Source organism: Pongo pygmaeus, chromosome 6 (genome assembly GCF_028885625.2).
Source record: "Pongo pygmaeus isolate AG05252 chromosome 6, NHGRI_mPonPyg2-v2.0_pri, whole genome shotgun sequence".
NCBI lineage: Eukaryota > Metazoa > Chordata > Mammalia > Primates > Hominidae > Pongo > Pongo pygmaeus.
Window position 1 is genome coordinate 141,085,078 of NC_072379.2, and position 19,155 is coordinate 141,104,232.

The 19,155-nt window shown below is 41.1% G+C and overlaps 2 protein-coding genes across 2 annotated transcripts in view; both read left to right on the forward strand.

Moving 5' to 3' along the window:
• Nucleotides 1-11,411, forward strand: part of MGAM (maltase-glucoamylase) — a 175,180-nt gene extending 163,769 nt beyond the window's left edge. Inside the window, exons 111-118 of the mRNA XM_054496215.2 lie at nucleotides 277-425; nucleotides 1,043-1,127; nucleotides 2,303-2,359; nucleotides 4,308-4,432; nucleotides 5,478-5,566; nucleotides 7,294-7,343; nucleotides 7,934-8,104; nucleotides 10,482-11,411. Of these exons, the coding sequence (XP_054352190.1) occupies nucleotides 277-425; nucleotides 1,043-1,127; nucleotides 2,303-2,359; nucleotides 4,308-4,432; nucleotides 5,478-5,566; nucleotides 7,294-7,343; nucleotides 7,934-8,104; nucleotides 10,482-10,559 (804 nt within the window). The 3' untranslated portion in view covers nucleotides 10,560-11,411. The remainder of the gene's footprint in view (nucleotides 1-276; nucleotides 426-1,042; nucleotides 1,128-2,302; nucleotides 2,360-4,307; nucleotides 4,433-5,477; nucleotides 5,567-7,293; nucleotides 7,344-7,933; nucleotides 8,105-10,481) is intronic.
• A 4,951-nt stretch (nucleotides 11,412-16,362) lies between these two features.
• The window catches only part of MGAM2 (maltase-glucoamylase 2 (putative)), a 109,988-nt gene continuing 107,195 nt past the window's right edge, over nucleotides 16,363-19,155 (forward strand). Inside the window, exon 1 of the mRNA XM_054493932.1 lies at nucleotides 16,363-16,451. The gene's annotated coding sequence lies outside the window, so the exon portion shown is untranslated. The remainder of the gene's footprint in view (nucleotides 16,452-19,155) is intronic.

Genomic DNA, 19,155 nt, shown 5'->3' on the forward strand with positions numbered 1-19,155 from the left:
TGTTCTTTAGATTATTACTATGTTTTGTTCTTGTTGTTTAGGCAGAATTGTAAAAAATACACCAAAAACAATATCTTATAGTGAAATTTCATCAGGTGTCCTAGGAGAGCGTCAGTGACCTTTTCCAGTCTATTAAGAATATTCTCTGGGCCTCATGTATAGTTTTCTTTTGTTTAGCTGTGAGTGACCTTCAATTGGAGTATGCTTTTAGTGACCTTCTTAAATCTCCTAGAAATTCCAGGGCGAGCTCCCAACACTGTTCTCTTTCTCCTTTAGAGACAAGACCCTGTGTCCTGGGATGCTGCTTTTGTGAATATTTCCAGAAATGTCCTGCAGACCAGATACACCCTGTTGCCATATCTGTATACCTTGATGCATAAGGCCCACACGGAGGGCGTCACTGTTGTGCGGCCTCTGCTCCACGAGTGAGTGTCCAGCAGGGATCCCGATGACTAATGGATGACTTATTGAATTCTCTATGGTGACAGTTGAATTCTTCCAAATTGAAGACATGATTGCCTTTTGACATGAGCTCTTCAGGCGCAGACCATACTTTATTACTCTCTTTAGCACAGTGCTATACCTGCCGTAGGTCATTAATAAAAGGCTATTGATTGAATGAACAAAACTGAAATGATGCAGTACTGCATAGAATAATTTATTTCTAATTTGGCTGTGCAAAGGCCTATCTATCTTTTGTAGCAGTTTGGTTATATGTAGCCAGGTCACAGGAGAAGGATTTCAGGAAGAGATTTGAGGGAAAAGGGCCATCCTCGCATTTGAAGTTTGCCATGGTTAAGAAATGGGGCAAGTATTTTACAGGACAGAACACATCTACATCCCAGCATTTCTGAAGTTTGAGGCACATCGCATGGGGAGAGCAGAGGCTGAGTACTCCTGATGAAGCTAGGCCTAGGAAAAAGGCAAGAATGGCTCAGGGGCAGCTGGATTTCTGACTTGCGTCTGAACTTGAGGAGCTTCTTCAGAGTGTCGGGCTGTGGCTCTGTTGGGCTCTGTTGGGCACCTTCATTTCCCTTTCCAGGTTTGTGTCAGACCAGGTGACATGGGACATAGACAGTCAGTTCCTGCTGGGCCCAGCCTTCCTGGTCAGCCCTGTCCTGGAGCTCGTGAGTATGGAGGCCTCTGATGGGGGGGAGGATCCCAGCTGTGAGGCTTGGGGAAAAGGACGAGGAGAAGAGGCCTGAGCTGGTGGGGGTCCTGAGACATGGTTTCTTATTATACCTGTGTCTCTTCCTCTCTTTCTGAGCTGAAGTCCATCACTTAGGTGTTCTTGGCCTCAGCTCCTTCATCTTTAAAATGAGCCTAACAATTCTGGTTCATAGGATGATCAAGAAGAAAACACCTCATGGTATATTCAATGACACAATCATTTCTTTGTTAACTAAAATAAGGAATAGAAGGTCAGACGGGGGCAGTATTGTAAAGAATTCATAACAGTCCTCTAGCACTATGACAACTTTTCAGAAGGATTGCTTGGCAATGTGTGTACTTGTATTGCTGCTGGCTAACCCTTCCCTTCCTCTGCAGGAGCACCTCCTAGCAGTAAAAGCCATTTCTTTACTTCTGTTGTGGATTAGGCTTCTGATTAAAATACCAGTCAATTGCACCTTCCCAAAATCTGTTTTTTTTTTTTTTGACACAGAGTCTCGCTCTGTCGTCCAGGCTGGAGTGCAGTAGTGCTATGTCAGCTCAGTGCAACCTCTGCCTCCCAGGTTCAAGTGATTCTCCTGCCTCAGCCTCCCAAGTAGCTAGGACTACAGGCGCATGCCACCATGCCCGGCCAATTTAAAATTTTTTTGTTTTGTTTTTAGTAGAAACAGGGTTCCACCGTGTTAGTCAGGATGGTCTTGATCTCCTGACCTCATGATCCTCCCGACTCGGCCTCCCAAAGTGCTGGGATGACAGGCGTGAGCCACCGTGTCCAGCCCCCAAATCTTATTGTACCCACAAAATTTTTTTCTGTCCTAGACACAACCTCAGCTGTTTGTCTCTTTAAGAGGGAATGGTGTAAGCCTATTTCTATAAGCAAATAGTGATTTTTTTTTCCGGAAGTCCTGGGTACCAAAGTGCTTTATGAAAGCCACTTGTTTTGGGGTAGACAGATCTCTCCTGTTTGAAAAAGGAAAAGGGATGGAAGGTTTCCTTGATAGGTGACCTCCTGAGAGATGAGGCAAGTGGGCCCAAGGCCATCACAATTATTTAACCTCTTTCCTAAGCATTTTGATTTCTCTGTCCTGGAAACTGATGCCCACTGCCACACCTTGTTTATGTTTAATTTTAGAATGCCAGAAATGTCACTGCATATTTCCCTAGAGCCCGCTGGTACAATTACTACACGGTAAGTTTTTCTGAATGTTTATACAACATGGGAAATGGTAGTACAAAGGCTTTAGATCTGATAGACCTTAGGTCAAATGCTGGCTCTGTAACCCACCTGCTGTGTGGTCTTAGAGAAGCCACTTTAACCCTTATAACCTCAGTTTTCTCACCTCCAAGTGGAGTAAGACCACTTCCCTCATAGAACTGTTGTGAAATAACACATAAAGCATCTCACTCAAGTTTTTCATGGGTGTTCTCTTTGTGTTAATTTTTAATATTTTCTTATATCACTGCTATTTACAATGTTTTGTAAAGGCAGATGCTTTTGAGATTGTGTTGCAAACTATAGTTTTTGTTTTTAATGTTTATATCTTTACCTGCTGTAAGTTTGTAAGCATAGAGGCTTTTTGTCTCTGTCTTTTGATTAAATATCTCCTTCCATAGCATAGATGCTCAAAGAAGGGCACTGCACATGATTACCTATGGTAAGCAAGTGATTAGGCAATGTGCAAAGCACACACAGAGGTATGGGACGCAACCCTTGTGAGTCTAAGCAGTGCAAGTGCATTTAGAAATGAGGAAGCAATGAAGAGCTCCTTGCCGCATAGTTTTCTGTGCTAGTATGTTCCCCAAAGACTTATCTGGGAAGCCAGGGTCTTCCTGGGCAGCTCTGGTGTGGTGATCTCTTGCTGGGACCCTGACAAGTCAGACCCTGATTCTTGGGGTAGAATCAAAGAAGGCATTTCCTTGGTCTCTAATGAGGCCTCTTCCTCTGACTTTCTGAGAACATAGTTGAGGGCTGGAAATACAGCAAAGGGGTACAAGCAGGGAAATAGGAAGCAGAGCATGTGCTGGCCCCTTTCATCCAAGGGGATTGCAGTGAGATTAGGTGAAAACTGGAGAAGGATGTGCAATTTTGTTCCTTCTCTTCTCAGTCCATGGGAGCCCAAGTCCTCCCTGCTGCCCGAGACTCCCCTTCCTGTTCCTAGTCTGGATCTGCCCTTAGGGTGGTAACATGTAAAGGCTCTGCTATGTGCTTCCCAGCCAGGTGTTTCCCAGGAAGAGGTGGCCAGCTTTCTTTACGTGAGACTGGCCTTTGTCCTGAGTGCGCCTGTTGAGTCTCCCATTCACTAAGAGAAGATGTCTTTGGTTGAAGAGGGAAAGACAAAAGAAATCATGGAGCAAGCTATTTAGAAAAAGATGAAATTTTGATGTTTAATTAAAATGAAGATGAATTTTATAATTAGGATTAATGAAGAAGTGTCACCTTAATCTTCCCAAGTTTGGGTACCTATTACTCGTTCTAGAGCACACGCTGGCAAAAACTATGGCCCACAGCCAAATCTGGTTGTTAGCTGATTTGCAAATAAAGTTTTATTGGAACACAGCCATGCATATTTGTTTGCTTAACTGCTTCTTACCTGTAAAGTAGCAGCTCTGAAATGAGAGGATTTTGCCTACCAGGGGACATTTGGCAATGCCTGGAGATATTTTTGTTTGTGACAACAGGGTCGGGGTGAGGAGGCGATGCTGCTGACATCTGAGGATTCTGCTAAATATCAAAAGGCACAGGATAGCCCCATCACCAGAGAATTGTCTGGCCCAAATCTCAATAGTGCTGAGACTGAAAAGCCCTGCTCTAGTTGAGAACATGTAGGATGGAAGGTTGGTCCCTTAGGTTAGGTTTCTGATTCAGGTGAGAGAGTAGCACCTCTTCCTGTCACACATCAGGCAAATGTAGTTTGTACGGTGGAAGCAAAGGCAAGAGACCCTAACAAGATATTATAGCAGCCTTGTGAGATTTCATGCAGCACTGGGTGAATGCAGAATGGGTAATGACAGGTACATTGCAAAGGGTGATGAACAGGCATAAGTTCAGAGGGGAGGATGAGATGTCTGACAGGAAGCACTGTTCAGGGAGGGGCCTGTCCTCTTCTTCGTCATCTCTTACCTTCTTCTGCCCACAGGGTGTGGATATTAATGCAAGAGGAGAGTGGAAGACCTTGCCAGCCCCTCTTGACCACATTAATCTTCATGTCCGTGGGGGCTACATCCTGCCCTGGCAAGAGCCTGCACTGAACACCCACTTAAGGTGAATGACAGGACTCAGGTTTTCCTTTACATGTCAGTTAGCTCAACAATTTGTAATGAAGTCCACCAAAATGTAAGCATCACTCTCAAGCCCACATGCAATTTTACTCAACACTTGCTTTTTCTTTGTTTGCTTGTTTGTATTTTAACCTTTTTCAGACTCTATACTCTTCGACTAATTATTAACAGCTCTTTTATGTCTAAGTGGGTGAGTTGGTAGGTTTAAGAGTGTCATCTGTCAATCTCACAATTGAAATGAAAGTCAAAATAGGAGCAACCACAATTCATAATAGGTTTAGTATGCTATTGGGTCTAATTGAATCTTTCCTAATAAAACTATTGCTGAAAAATTGTTTATTCCTCTACAAGATGTTAAAATTCTAGGTCAAAGTCTATGTATAAATTAACCATAACTAACATCCAGTGAGTGCTTGCCCTGTGCCTAGAGCTATATGAATATGGGCATTTCCACGTGGAAATTATCTATTTTTTCTTAGCAAAAGGAAAACATAAATTCTGTGAGGTTAGTACTGTTACCACCATTTCATAGATGAGCAAAAAGGCTAAGTGATTTGCTCAGAATCACACAGCCAGTAAGTACATGACTGCGGACTAAAATTCACATCTCTCTGGTATCAATACTAACATTCTTAGACTCCCTATTCATTTGATTCTAAAGATTTAAATAAAAACGAAAAACTTAGGACATTTGAAAATAGAACTCCCTCTATATGTTTCGGATATTAGGTCACGAAAACAGATTTTCAGCATCAGGATTTTCCTTTCAAAAGGAAACAAAAGAACCCGGTTAGTTTGGTTGTCATTACTTTAAGAGCCTTAAAGGAGCATCCTCTTGATTCATTCACTAATTCATTTGTTCATGATATGAAGTCACAGAGCAAGACAGAGACAGAATTAGAACTAAGTCACAAGTCTCTTGAATTCTAGTATGCAGTCTTTATCCCCCAAAGCACTTCCCTTTGGTGCTTTATGTTTGTGGCTGTGGCTTTACTTTCAGCTAATGCCTCTCTCCCTGCTCACTGCAGCCGCCAGAAATTCATGGGCTTCAAAATTGCCTTGGATGATGAGGGAACTGCTGAGGGCTGGCTCTTCTGGGATGATGGGCAAAGCATAGGTGAGTAGAGGTTGCCTGAGATTCATGCTGATGGCACTGACTACATTCCTGGATTATCTTACAGGCCTGCTTTCACCTTTTCCCCATTAAAACAATTTTGCATTTTAAAATATAATCATTTGTTAATTCAAGGGTATAATCCATATTGGACATGATCTTTATTCCTCATGTAAATGAAGCTCAGTTCTGAATCACCTCCCATTATGCAACCGTTGTAATCCACTATAGAAGGCAGCAATATGGCAGCCATGGGGAAAGTTTATTTGTAGCCAGCTGAGGTAAACTTTCATAGGATTTATGGTTCAAGGACACATTCCCAAATTACATGGTTTACTGTCCCAGTAAGAGGGGTAATACCTCTATCAGTTGTATTATTTATGGGATATTTTCTATTAGGAGTTCATAGGAATTGGTAAACTCTCAGGAGGATTGCTCAAGAAATTGTTAGCTATTTCTAGACAAGTGCTATCCAATAGAACTTTCTGCAGTGATGACAATGTTCTGTATCTTCTGCTCTTCAATATTGTATCTAGTAGGGATATGTGGCTATCGAGCACTTGAAATGTGTGACAAGTGCATCTGAAGAATTGAATTTTTAATTTTATTCAATCTTAACAAGCTTAAATTTAAACAGTTACATTTTACTAGTGACTGCTATCTTAGACAGCACAGTTCTAAGGGATAGCCAGTGGCAACTGACTGAGTGGTGAGTCATTTAGAAAAGGGCCGCACAGTCTGGCTCAGTGCCTCACGCCTGTAATCCCAGCACTTTGAGAGGCCGAGGTGGCTGGATCAGCTGAGGTCGGGAGTTCGAGATCAGCCTGACCAACATGCAGGAACCCTGTCTCTACTAAAAATACAAAAAAATTAGCTGGGCGTGGTGGCAGATACCTGTAATCCCAGCTACTTGGGAGGCTGAGGTAGGAGAATTGCTTGTACCTGGGAGGCGGAGGTTGCAGTGAGCCGAGATCATGCCATTGCACTCCAGCCTGGGCAACAAGAGCAAACTCTGTCTCAAAAAAAAAAAAAAAAAGAAAAGAAAAGAGAAAAAGAAAGGGGCCAGCACACAGGAAAGAGTATGACAGCCACGAGGGCAGGGTGTAGGATGGGAATACTTGAAACCAAGCTATTGACTACTTCACCTTCACTGGCTGTGCTGAACTTCATATTCTTCCTGGGCCTGTGGCACACATTTAGGATAAAGGACAAAGAAGCCTTTTCTTTGATCATCTTTGTTCTCTGGAGATCACATTTTTAAATTTGCCTAATACCTCAAGATAAACCCACCAAGACACCAGTGTTGGTGTTTGCGTATGTATGTGCATATAAATGTATGTGTGGAGATGTGTACATACAGCAAAAGAAACCTGGAAATTCTGAGCTGATTAGGAAGATGCTGGGAAGGGTAGACCACAAGGAAGAGAAGTGACTTAAAAATGGTTTCAGGAAACTGTGTTGTATGAAGTGACTCTGTTAGACAGATGTGTCTATACACATTCATTTCAAGCATTTTGTGTAAACTGAGGGTGGGTGCAGGGTTTGATTAGTCTCCATAAAGAGGACTTGCATTTTAAAATAGAACACTCAAAAGACAGAAATAAAAACAAAGATAAGCCTTACTCTCTCAAACAAGACAAGTAGGCAATTAGAACAGCATTCATACATTCTATAGCATAGAGTTCTACAGCACAGGTCCAGGCCATGTTTATCTTGTTTTTTGTTTGCAGATACCTATGGGAAAGGACTCTATTACTTGGCCAACTTTTCTGCCAGCCAGGTGAGTGTGACTGATATGAAGTGAGAATAGGGTTCCACTGGCTTAGGAGGATGCTGAATATCGTAAGGGCATAAAATACCACCTAGAATTTCTTCATTGCTCATTTTGCTAATTCACATTCTTCTACTTCTCTAGACTTCCGGTGGAAATGTACTATGCTCCCAGGAGGCTTTCTGCAATTAAACCTATCCACATCTCATCAGTAATGATCATTATTCTAGTTTACCATGTTACAGATGGACAGGCTGTTTCTGTTATCTAGCCCTTGTTCCTGAGTTGCCTTAGAATGGTCTGCACATTTTGTGATTCCTCCACCTGTAGAATATAAGTATCTTAACAGCTGAGACTTTTTGTCTCCTATAGAGTTCAGGGCAGTGCGAAAGACCCTGTAGCTGCTTGTCAATGCAAAGTGGATGGGAGTTGGCAGTAGGACATAGAGTGATGAAATCATGGTTTCCACGATCCAAAGATACAAGATGATGACTCTGAAGTTGTCTTACTTTATGATCTACATTTGTGCCTGGAAAGAGGTTAGAAAAAATTTGAACTAATTCTGCTATTATATTTTTCTTTTATCTCCAATTCGACAGAATACGATGCAAAGCCATATAATTTTCAACAATTACATCACTGGTACAAATCCTTTGAAACTGGGCTACATTGAAATCTGGGGAGTCGGCAGTGTCCCCATTACCAGTGTCAGCATCTCTGTGAGCGGCATGGTCATAACACCCTCCTTCAACAATGACCCCACAACACAGGTTTGTGACCAGCAAAAAGTGCGAATGGTGTTTTCCACCCTTAATATGCCTAGTGCAGTGCCTGACTGCTTCCCTTCCGAATGATGCCCTCTCCTGCCAGGCCCTCCGGGAATCCCTGAGTTTTCCATGTGTTAGGAATGGACCACATGGATATGAATGAAAAATCATGGTTTATCATCATTTGGAATCTGTGGCCTGGATTCTTACTTTCCATGTTTGTCTTCTTGTCTGCAAACCTATGTAAAACTTTGTCTTGACTCCCTCACCTCTGCCTCAGAGATCAACTTCCCAAACAGGTTGGAACTATCATATTTTATCAAATATGATACCATCAGTGAAAATTGCTACATTATTTCATGTGCCACAAAGAAAGAAAAAAGATGACAAAACTATGATAGAATGCTTCCTTATCACTCAATTTTTTTTTTTTTGAGACGGAGTCTCACTCTGTTGCCCAGGCTGGAGTGCAGTGGCACGTGATCCCAGCTCACTGCAAGCTCTGCCTCCCAGGTTCATGCCATTCTTCTGCCTCCCGAGTAGCTGTGACTACAGGCGTCTGCCACCACGCCCGGCTAATTTTTTGTATTTTTAGTAGAGACAGGTTTTCACCGTGTTAGCCAGGATGGTCTCGATCTCCTGACCTTGTGATCCGCCGGCCTTGGCCTCCCAAAGTGCTGAGATTACAGGCGTGAGCCACTGTGCCCGGCCTCAAATTTTTATGATAACCTTATAGAAAGTTTTTGAAACTTCTTTAGACATAAACTTTTACCTATATATTTCAATATTGTAAGTGATAATATGGAGGAAAATGTTGAGTGGAGATACATTGATGATTCTGCCTCAAAGTAGTTTAGAAGAGGTAGACCCTAAATGTGAAGAAGCACCAGAAATAGCTTAACCAACTTGTATCGTATTTAAATTGTGCTATTTAAATTTGTATTAAAGTGTTTTATTTTATTATTTAAATAGTTTATTTTATTTATTATTATTTAGAAGAAAAATATGTGTTACAAATTGGTTATTTCCTCTGTACTGCAAAAGGTGTTGGTGATTCAGCATTTTATAAAAATTCTTCCACTAGTGTCTATGAAGTTTTTTTCCCGAGCCACTAACACACTTTATATACATTTTCATCCTAGTGCTTTCTTGATCTTACTAAATATTCCTTCCTGTAATAATCTTTAAATGTTTTCAGCCCATCCATTCATAACACAGTAATAGCAATGAAGCTTACACGGTCACAGACAATAACAATTATGCCATGAGTGCTGCTTGGCTCACAGTAATTCTAGGTTGTCGATTACAAGACACACTCTTGTCGGATGAATGTCAAATATGTGAAAAATCTGTACCTTGGGATTAACGCAGTGTAGTGGTCCTGACACTTATCATCCCGATGGTAAATGAAACTTTCAAGGAAGAAATAATAAGTGCTTACTTATAATTATTTTCCTGAACTTTTTCCTTTCATAATCCTTCCTGATGATTAAGCCTGAAACAAAAGTTTTCTTTCAGTTTTGCATTCTTTACATTTATTTCCTCATACTTGTGGTTTTCTTGTCAACAACTTCCCCAACTATACCATGAAGGACTTTGCCCAATCCTGTTGCTGGCCAGCTCAGGGACAGACATGCAAGCTGATGAGGGCACATGTAGTGAAACCTTCTTGACAGCATCTGCCTAGGAAGAAGCAGGAATAGTGGACTCTTGCTGGGCAAACACTGGGGTGCTATAGTGGAATAGGAGAAGGAGGAAACAGAAGAATGGTGCCAAAGAAAATCAACATCTCAGTAGAATGGAAAAGAGGGCACTCTCTCCAGTTCGTGCAGTTGTTTCTCTTCAGTGGTTGCATATTGAACTTTTTTTTTTTTGACTGAGTCTCACTCTATTGCCCAGGCTGAAGTGCAGTGGTGCAATCTTAGCTCACTGCAGTCTCCGCCTCCCGGGTTCAAGTGATTCTCCTTCCTCAGCCTCTCTAGTAGCTGGGATTACAGGCGCCTGCCATCACGCCTGGCTAATTTTTGTATTTTTAGTAGAGCCAGGGTTTCACCATGTTGGCCAGGCTGGTCTCAAACTCCTGACCTCAAATAATCCACCCGCCTGGGCCTCCCAGAGTGTTGGGATTACTGGCATGAGCCACCGCACCCGGCCCATATTGAATCATTTAAAGGCCCATCTCTACCACTGAATAATCTTTGTACTCTAAAAAATTAGAAAACACCTTTCTCATCTGAAACTTTAAGGGCAGTCTTTTAACTAGACAATACAATGTAGAAGTATTAGGGGGTTATTTGGACCGGATACTTGCACCTGATTTATTTGCATGCAGGAAATTTCAACACCGGATGCCCAATTCTTTTCCTTTGGTTCCTAACAGGTATTAAGCATCGATGTGACTGACAGAAACATCAGCCTACATAATTTTACTTCGTTGACATGGATAAGCACTCTGTGAATTTTTACAGCAAGATTCTAACTAACTATGAATGACTTTGAAACTACTTATACTTCATACTCATAAAAATTATTGTGTGTTGCTAATTTGTTCATACCCGCTATTGGTGTAATATTTTTGTTAATTTTGTTTTATATTTTTTGTGTGAACCCTAAAGGTTAAATCTTAGCCCTGTGGGATAGGCAGTTAGGGAGGTGTGGAAAATCTATGCATTACCTTAATGTCTCTATGTGGTTAGTATGGTAGTGACTGTTCATCATATGACATTTACTGAAGATGAACTGGGTCCATGATGAAGTGTGTGTATGTCCATGTTTGTAATCACAGAATGGACCCCATTCTTTTGTTAAATACACAAGAGAAAGCTTTCCATGACAGTTCCAGGTCTTGAAGCTAATCAGCATCTCAAGAAAGTATCCAGAAAGAACATCTGCTAGTTGGTTATAGGCGGCGGGAGGAATAATATACCTAATTGGTTATAGGTGGGGGGAGCATGATTAGCAAAGAAAAGGCAAACACAAGGAAAGATCAGATGAAACAGAAGATGATAGTAAAAGTGACCATAAGTAAGAACATAATGTAAAATTGTCAGCAGCCTCATGGGGAGGAAAAAGGAAGAGTCAACTCACCTGAAGAAGAGGGTCTTGAGAAATCCTTAGCATAAAGGGCTACTGGTGAGATTGAGATCTGAGCAGGCAAAGCTCAAAAGAGAGTTTGGAGGTTAAAAATAATTTATTTTTGCAGTAGTGTGCTTTGTAATGTGTAAATCTTATTTCTAATGTATATAACCACATTTCACATAAAAATATGCAATTTATATGCCAGATAAAAATAAAACAAGTGAATTTGCAAGTGATTTTGAATTTTGTGCTATTTTGACCATGAGTAATCTCTGTTTGGGGTTAAGGTTCTTGTTTAGCAAACTCTTATGAATTTGTCTTTCTGGTTCTCTTCAGCATCACAGAACCTGCAGCCAAATCCACCAATAGGATGATAACCTTTATAATTATCCTTTTTCCTACATCTCTGCAAGGAGTCTTTTATAAGATGTAGGTTTGTGGATAGGGTCTATTGATTACTATTTTAATCATCATAGAAGTTGCTATATTTAGGAAAATACCAACTCCAGTAAAAATAGGAGTTGCAACCTTCTTGCTTAAAATTCTATAGGGTTAAAATGTGAGATAAGGAAATTATATATTAATGTTCAACAAGAATATTAACTTTTGATGTTACCTGAAAATGAGTTGAAAATGAATGTGTTTGGAATGAATGTGTCTACTTCTCTGTGTTTTCTTCTTTTCTTATAACCAGGAAGCCATTCATTCTCCCTGCACACTCATGTGTCAGCACCTGCATAAGGCTAGAGACAAATAATATTGTTAAATCATCTAATTATCACAATAAGGGGCATTTGGATGAGGGCCTGAGCTAACTAGGAAACTGGTGAAATATGGAAAAGCAGCCAGGGGAATCCTTTGATCAAAAATGTGGGAAACTTGTCAGCTCTCCTCTAACAAACTCAGGAAGGCCACAAAGATGAAAACATTATTTACTTGATATTTAAACAATATTTAATGTTACCATCAAGGATATGTTGGTGGAATTTGGCTCTGGCTGCCACAAAGTGCTTAAGGAGAGGCATTCTGACTACATAATTCTGATGGCCAAGGTCCTAGTGAGGCCAGTGGGGATTTGGAGCATGTGAAGTGTCAGGGACCCCACTGACAGCCTAGTGAAACCTACGGAATTCTTCCTCACAACATTGTTTTTAAATGCATCAAGCAAAATGCCTGCTGTTTCAAAGAAAACTTATCATATTACAATACACTTATCCAAATATTAAAGATGATACAGTAACCCATGAGATGTGTTTTTTTCATTATCAAATTAAATGAAAAGATCCAACTGTGGAAGTAACAATGCCATAATTTCAATGTAATGATCAACATCAACAATATTTTGAGATATCCACTACAATTTCATAATGTAATATGGAAAGATCTGTGATTCCATTTTTGACAAACTCATGTGCTGTGAAAACTACTGTGTTCTGTTGTCTACATTCATAACCCAACAAAATGCTAAATTTCAGCCAGAAATGTGTGAAAAAGAGATTATCGGTTGGAACCAATATGGCTTACCGGAGTTAACACAGAAAGAGCTTGCTGACGTCACAGCCTGAATTTCCACCACAGTTTCATACTAACTCCCTCCCAAATTTGCACATGGGACCCATGATGAGGCATGAAGAGATAACTGTGCATGCCTGAGGACTTTCTAGATCTCCCCTTTCTTTCACCAATCTCCTGCTAATCCCAGAATCCACGCCACTAAGCCTTTTCTGATAAAAATACTTCCTTAAAGCCAGCACAGGAAGACAGGTTTAAGCTGGACTCCTGTCTCCTGTGAGTTAACTTGCAATAAAAGGCTTTTCTTCAAAACCTTTGTCAGAGTGTTGGCTTCTAGCGCATCGAAGGGTGAGCCCTTTTGCTCAATAACACCCCAGAGGTTGTTCCTCAGACCACACTCTGAGAACCACCTCTCATGGAACCATATCCATTTGTGGCCATCCCAGAGCAGCCCCTACAACATGGACCTATGCTTACAACTCCCGGCCAGCTATTCAGGAAGAGGCTGGGGGGCCTTTCTTTTCCACATATCTCTGTTCTTCAGATCACATAATTTTACTTTCTTTCTTCATAGGTGTGCCAAAATAAAAAAACACTCTCAAACTCTTTCACTTAAATAGGAAGACATCTATTCCTTTCTTATTAATGTTATAACATTAAATGTTATATGTGCCTGCAAAGATAAGGTTATATTGGCCGTGGCAGGTGTCATCAAGATCTCATCAATATTTTTTTGTTCTTGTCATAGCAGCAGAGTCATTGAGAGTTTTGCATCTGGCCTTGGAGAATGGTGTTCTGGAAGTTAAGGGTAGTTTCTGATCTGATGATTCCAACCAGCAGCTTGCTGTGACAACTGTTTGAGTTCCGCCAATAGCTAACTTTGCCTTGCCTTGTTACCGATAGACAACTGGAAGATGTTGGGTCACGTGCCTGTCTCTACCCTTCAAAGTGGCTCTGTTATTTTCTCATTGGTCAACACCAGTATGATGATCCAATATCTTCCAGTTACTAGTTAGCAAGAACGGATGGTGAAGGTAGCTATTTTCTGCACTTTGGGAAACAGGTAATAGGTTAGCTGGGACTGTTGGTTACCACTATAACGAAGTCACAAATGTGCATGGCATGTGGGGAGTTAAAGGTAATATCACACAAAAAATAGATCTTATGTAACAATAAATCTCCCTTCTTGATCTTTTGCCAGGATGTATTCCCAATTTGAAATGAGATCTTGGTACATTTCCCCTCTAACAAAGGCCACCTTGTACTGGGGCAAATGAAAAGCTGAATATGTCATTCCAGGAGTTCATAAATGCAGAAACCTAGTCTCTCTTTCTCTCTCTCTCCCTCTCTCTCTCTCTCTCACTCTCTCTCTGTGTATGTGTGTATGTGTGCTTTTCCACATACTGAGCATTTGAAGCAAACACAAAAGATTCACTACTAGGAACACTGTTATTTACAGTTCTTAGGTGCCACCAAAAAAGACCTCTGTACCCTCATATATTACTGGCAGGCATGGGGGTGTAAAATGGTGCTGCCACATTAGAAAGCAGTTTTGTAGTTCTTCAAAAAGTTAAAGACTTGTCACATGACCCATGATTCCATTCCTAGGTATATTCCAGGCAGAATTTTTAAAAAAGTGTCAGCTCATAGCAGCATTGTTCATAACAGGCAAAAAGTATCAACAACCTAGGTGTGTATCAACAACCTAGATGTATATCAACTGATACATGGATAAACAAAATGTGGTCTATCCATGCAGTGGATACTATCCAGACATGGAAAGGAACAAACACTGATACCTGAAATGGTGTGGATGAACTTTGAAAATATTATGCCAAGTAAAAGAAGCCGGACATGGATGGCCACATATTGTATGACTGCATTTATATGAAATGTTGACAATAGGCAAATCCATAAGGATAGAAAGTAGGTTAGTGGCTGCAGAAACGGGGAGATGGGAATGGGGAGTGACCACTAATTATTTTTGGGGGGTGGCAAAAATGTTCTGGAATTAGATAGTGGTAATAGTTTCAGAATTTTGTAAATATATTTTTTAAAACACTGAATTGTATACTTTAAAAGAGTGAATCTTATGGTTTGGAAATTATATGTCAATCAAAAAATTCACTTTAGCTGGCTTAAGAAAAATTTTAAAAAGATACTGGTGACTCTTTGAAACTCCGGTAGGACTAGAGAGTCAGGTTTGTAGGCCATGTGGCTAGGGACAAGCCCCGGGTTACCCTGTAGCGGTTTCTATTGCTACTGCCCTGAGCACATATCTGGCAGCTTGCAACCCCAAATACTGAGCATAGGATGCCACTAGGTCTCTTGTCCCTGCTGCCCCTGAAACAAGCTATCTTTCCAACATCCTGGATTTTACATGGTACCTCCTTATCTACACCTTCTTCTGGATATAAGTCACTCACAGGAATATCTCATTCACAAAGCTCCAGCCACTTGCCTCTACCTTGGGTGAAAGAGAGGCTGTGAAAGAGAATTTCTAGCTGTTTCTTTGGGGAGGCAGAATTTGGAGAAAAAGTCCTTAAGTTGATGTAAGAGGTTTTGTGTTTTTTTTTCTTTTTAAAGTGCCTCTTTTTAAATTTTTTTCAACTTTTATTTTAGATTCAGGGTCTAAGATTCAGGGTGCATATACAGGTTCATTTTAAGGGTATATTGTGTGATGCTGAGGTTTGGGGTGTGATTGAACCTGTCACCTAGGTAGTGAGTATAGTACCCAATAGGTAGTGTTTCTACCCTTGTCTCCCTCCCCACCTCCCCCATCTTAGCAAGAGGTTTTGAAAGATGCTGAGCCATCAAAGAATATGACAAATATCCACTGGAGGCATCTTCCCACTTTAGGTTTGTATACGTTCTTTCTTTTTTATTTTTTTTTGAGATGGAGTTTTGTTCTCGTTGCCCAGGCTAGAGTGCGATGGGGCAATCTCAGCTCACTGCCAGCTCCACCTCCCAAGTTCAAGTGATTCTCCTACTTCAGCCTCCTGGGTAGCTGGGATTACAGCCGCCTGCCACCATGCCTGGCTGTACAGGTGGGGTTTCACCACATTGGCCAGGCTGGTCTCTAACTCCTGACCTCAGGTGATCCGCCCACCTCGGCCTCCCAACGTGCTGGGATTACAGGTGTGAGCCACTGTGCCTGGACAGGTTTGTGTAATTTCTACTTTAATGGTACTTCACTATTTAGAATAATTGGTGGAAAGGATCATTTGCATTAATGAAAAGCTGAGTTATACCAAGAGAGCTCTGGAGGATGAAAATGGAGAAAAGAACAAAGTGATGAAGTGAGTGCTAATCCTTCTTTCACTTACTTATTAAATAAATAGCTATATATTTATAAAGAACTATGGATATTGGGCAGAGTGCTAAGCACAGGAGATACAACAGTGAAGAAGACAGACAAGACCCTAGCTCTTGAGCCCTTTAGGCTACATGTATAGACGAGGAAACATAACGTGACAAGTAATCAGATATGAACAGGGATACAGAAGAGGGACAATGATTAGAAAAAAACCACCTTCCCCTTTTATTAACAAAAGGAGCTTTCATTCTATGTCACATGGAGAGCAAGGGTTCTTTTATGATCTATTGGAATATGCACTCTCCTTCTCCAGTTGCTGTCAACTTTATAAGGCAATAAATTAATCGTGGCAGAAGCTGGCTACCTTGGCCCAGTTACCTTTGCTCAGTGCTCCCTATGAATTGCTGAGGGAGAGACACAGCATAGAAAACACAAGGTGATGCGGTGAGTACACTTCTCCAAGCAAGCAGGGCTTTGAACAAGGGCAGGAGGGTCCCTTTCTCTTTGTGTGATTTTCTGTCTGCTGCTCTGTAAAGTGATCTGGATGCCCATGTTTTTCTTCTGGACTTAATATTTTCTTCCTTTTCCATAAAAGATGAGGAGTGAGGATGAGACAGTTGATGGAGAGGAGAGACGTGTGTGTGTGTGTGTGTGTGTGTGTGGTGTCAGTGTTTGGAGGACAGGTTGGGGGAGGTCTGGTGTGAGATCCTTCTCTCTCACTGGGAGAAATTAAGGACAGAGGAAACAGATGGGATCCTTCTGGAAACTATCTCAAGATGGCATGGATTTGGAGGAAGGTGAATTCCTCCCAGCTTTGGGCAGGAAGTGTTTCTAAGTAGGGAAGAATTTCTACCTTTAGGAATCCCCATCCTGTCCTCTGCCTGAATGACAATAGCTCCTAAGGCAGGAAAATACCCAGGGTTATTCCCAGAGCGTTCCTGAACTTCCTGAGCCAAGGTGCTGAACCTGCTCCCTCAGGAGGATTGAGGAGCTGTGGAGTAGGTCCCTGCTGCTGATTTTTAGAGGCTAGAAAGAAAAAAGTCTCCCTGTGGAGAGAAATAATACTTGCAGAAAGAGACCAATTGATGAATAATGCGTTTGCTGTGGTATTGAGTTGTGGGCTGTATGTATAAGAAACGAAGTTTGATACCATAGCACTCTTAGGGTAGGTCCTTCATACTTCTTTCTCTACCTGAAATTCCACCACTGGAGACCGATCCTCTAAGTCTTTAAGCTCTGCAGCCTAGGATACATTGTGGAGAGAGTATTCAAGTACTATTTTAAAAAGTAGCGGCTCTTTGTGTTTGTCTCAGTTCCACCACTAACCGTGACTAGACAAAATTCCTTAATATTCATCTGTAAAATGGAAATCGTGATATCTGTCTGATCAGCTTCAATGCAGGGATTTTATGAGAATACAGTAATATGATATATATTTTATGGGGATTAGAGTATATCTTTTAAATAATTTAGACTAAAAGAGAGACAACTGATTAATTTAGGTAAATAGTAAAGAATAGTTAATAAACCCCAATTTTAATCCCAAACCTCATGTCTCCAAGGGCTAAGCGTTCCTCCTAAATGCCTGTTGGCAAATTACCTGCAGATCCTAGTTCCTTACCTCTATTTCAATATTAAAGTGCTTCTTTTATGGAATTATTACACATTAACCTAAAGGCTACTGTAATTAAAAATTGAAGCTATATACCTATATAAAAATATTTGTAGAAATGGTTGTGGCATTGGGGAGGAGTTGAGAAGAGCAGGGAGGCAGGGAAATGTAAAGTAAGAGGAGTTGCAAAATCAACATAAGAGAGAGAACATTCTTTGCCCCTGTTGACTTATATTTAATAGCTTGTTGCTGCATAAGTGCTGGTTTAGTATGGTGGGAATATGAGGAGAGGAGAGGCTGAGCAGCTGGGGTTAGGAGGTGCCATGAAGACCTTTGATTACAAAGCTAAAGGGTTTTTGGTTTATTCAGAGATCCATTAAAGGCTTGAATATAGGCGATCCAAATGACCCTGTTTGTGCTGGTCACTTGGGTAATGACCCAAAGATACCGGGAAAGTAGTCTGACTGAACTTTTAACTGGCTGTGAGAACTAACAGAATGAGAGGAATTAAAAAAAGATTCCTAGGTTTTTCTTTTATAATGTGATTCTATTCCTCAAGTTATTAATCATTTGAGGAACTGATAATTTGGCCAAATTGGCAGGAACTGGGAGTGAGGTGTGGGGAGAGATGATTTCATGTTTAAACATGTTAAATCTTGTTGACTCTGTGGGACATCCAACAGGCAGTTGAATATATGAATCTAAATCCCTGGGCTAGAAATACAGGTTGGATTGCCATCACATGTCACATAAAGACACATGAGTGGTGGAGATTACCCAAGGTGTTTGTGTAGCTTAAAAAAGAAACCTATATCAGAATTTGGGGGACAACAACATTTAATGAAATAGGGCTGAGTGTGGTTGCTCACGCCGGTAATCCTAGCATTTTGGGAGGCCAAGGCGGGCAGATCACCTGAGGTTAGGAGTTCAAGACCAACCTGGCCAACATGGTGAAACCCTGTCTCTACAAAAATATAAAAATTAGCTGGGCATGATGCCAGGTGCCTGTAGTCCTAGCTACTCGCGGGGCTGAGGCTGGAGAATCACTTGAACCTGAGTGGCGGAGGTTGCGGTGAGCCGAGATCATGCCACTGCACTCCAGCCTGGGCGACAGAGCGAGACTCCATCTCAAAAAAAAAAAAAAAAGAAAGAAAGAAATAGGAGACTACAAAGAATACTGAAGATAAGCCAGAAATAGAGGTGGAAAGCCAAGATTCCTATCAAGGAATCCATACGTGGAAAGTTTCATGGAGGAGGAAGTGGTTAAGTGATTAAGACAGCGCCCATTGTATTCAGCCACTATGTCACTAGTACCCTTGGTGGGAGCATTTCCAGTGGAATGCAGAAAACACAGCCAAGCCAATAACACATGAGGAAGGGAATACAGAAAGTGTGGAATTATCGTTTTGGAAGATTAGCGCTGGAAAGGAAAAGAATGTTATTATGCTACCTGGAGATGCACACAGAGTCATTAACAGAGTTTGGGGTGACTTGGGGTATATTTAAGAAGGAAAGATATTCAGAGAGTGAAGTTGA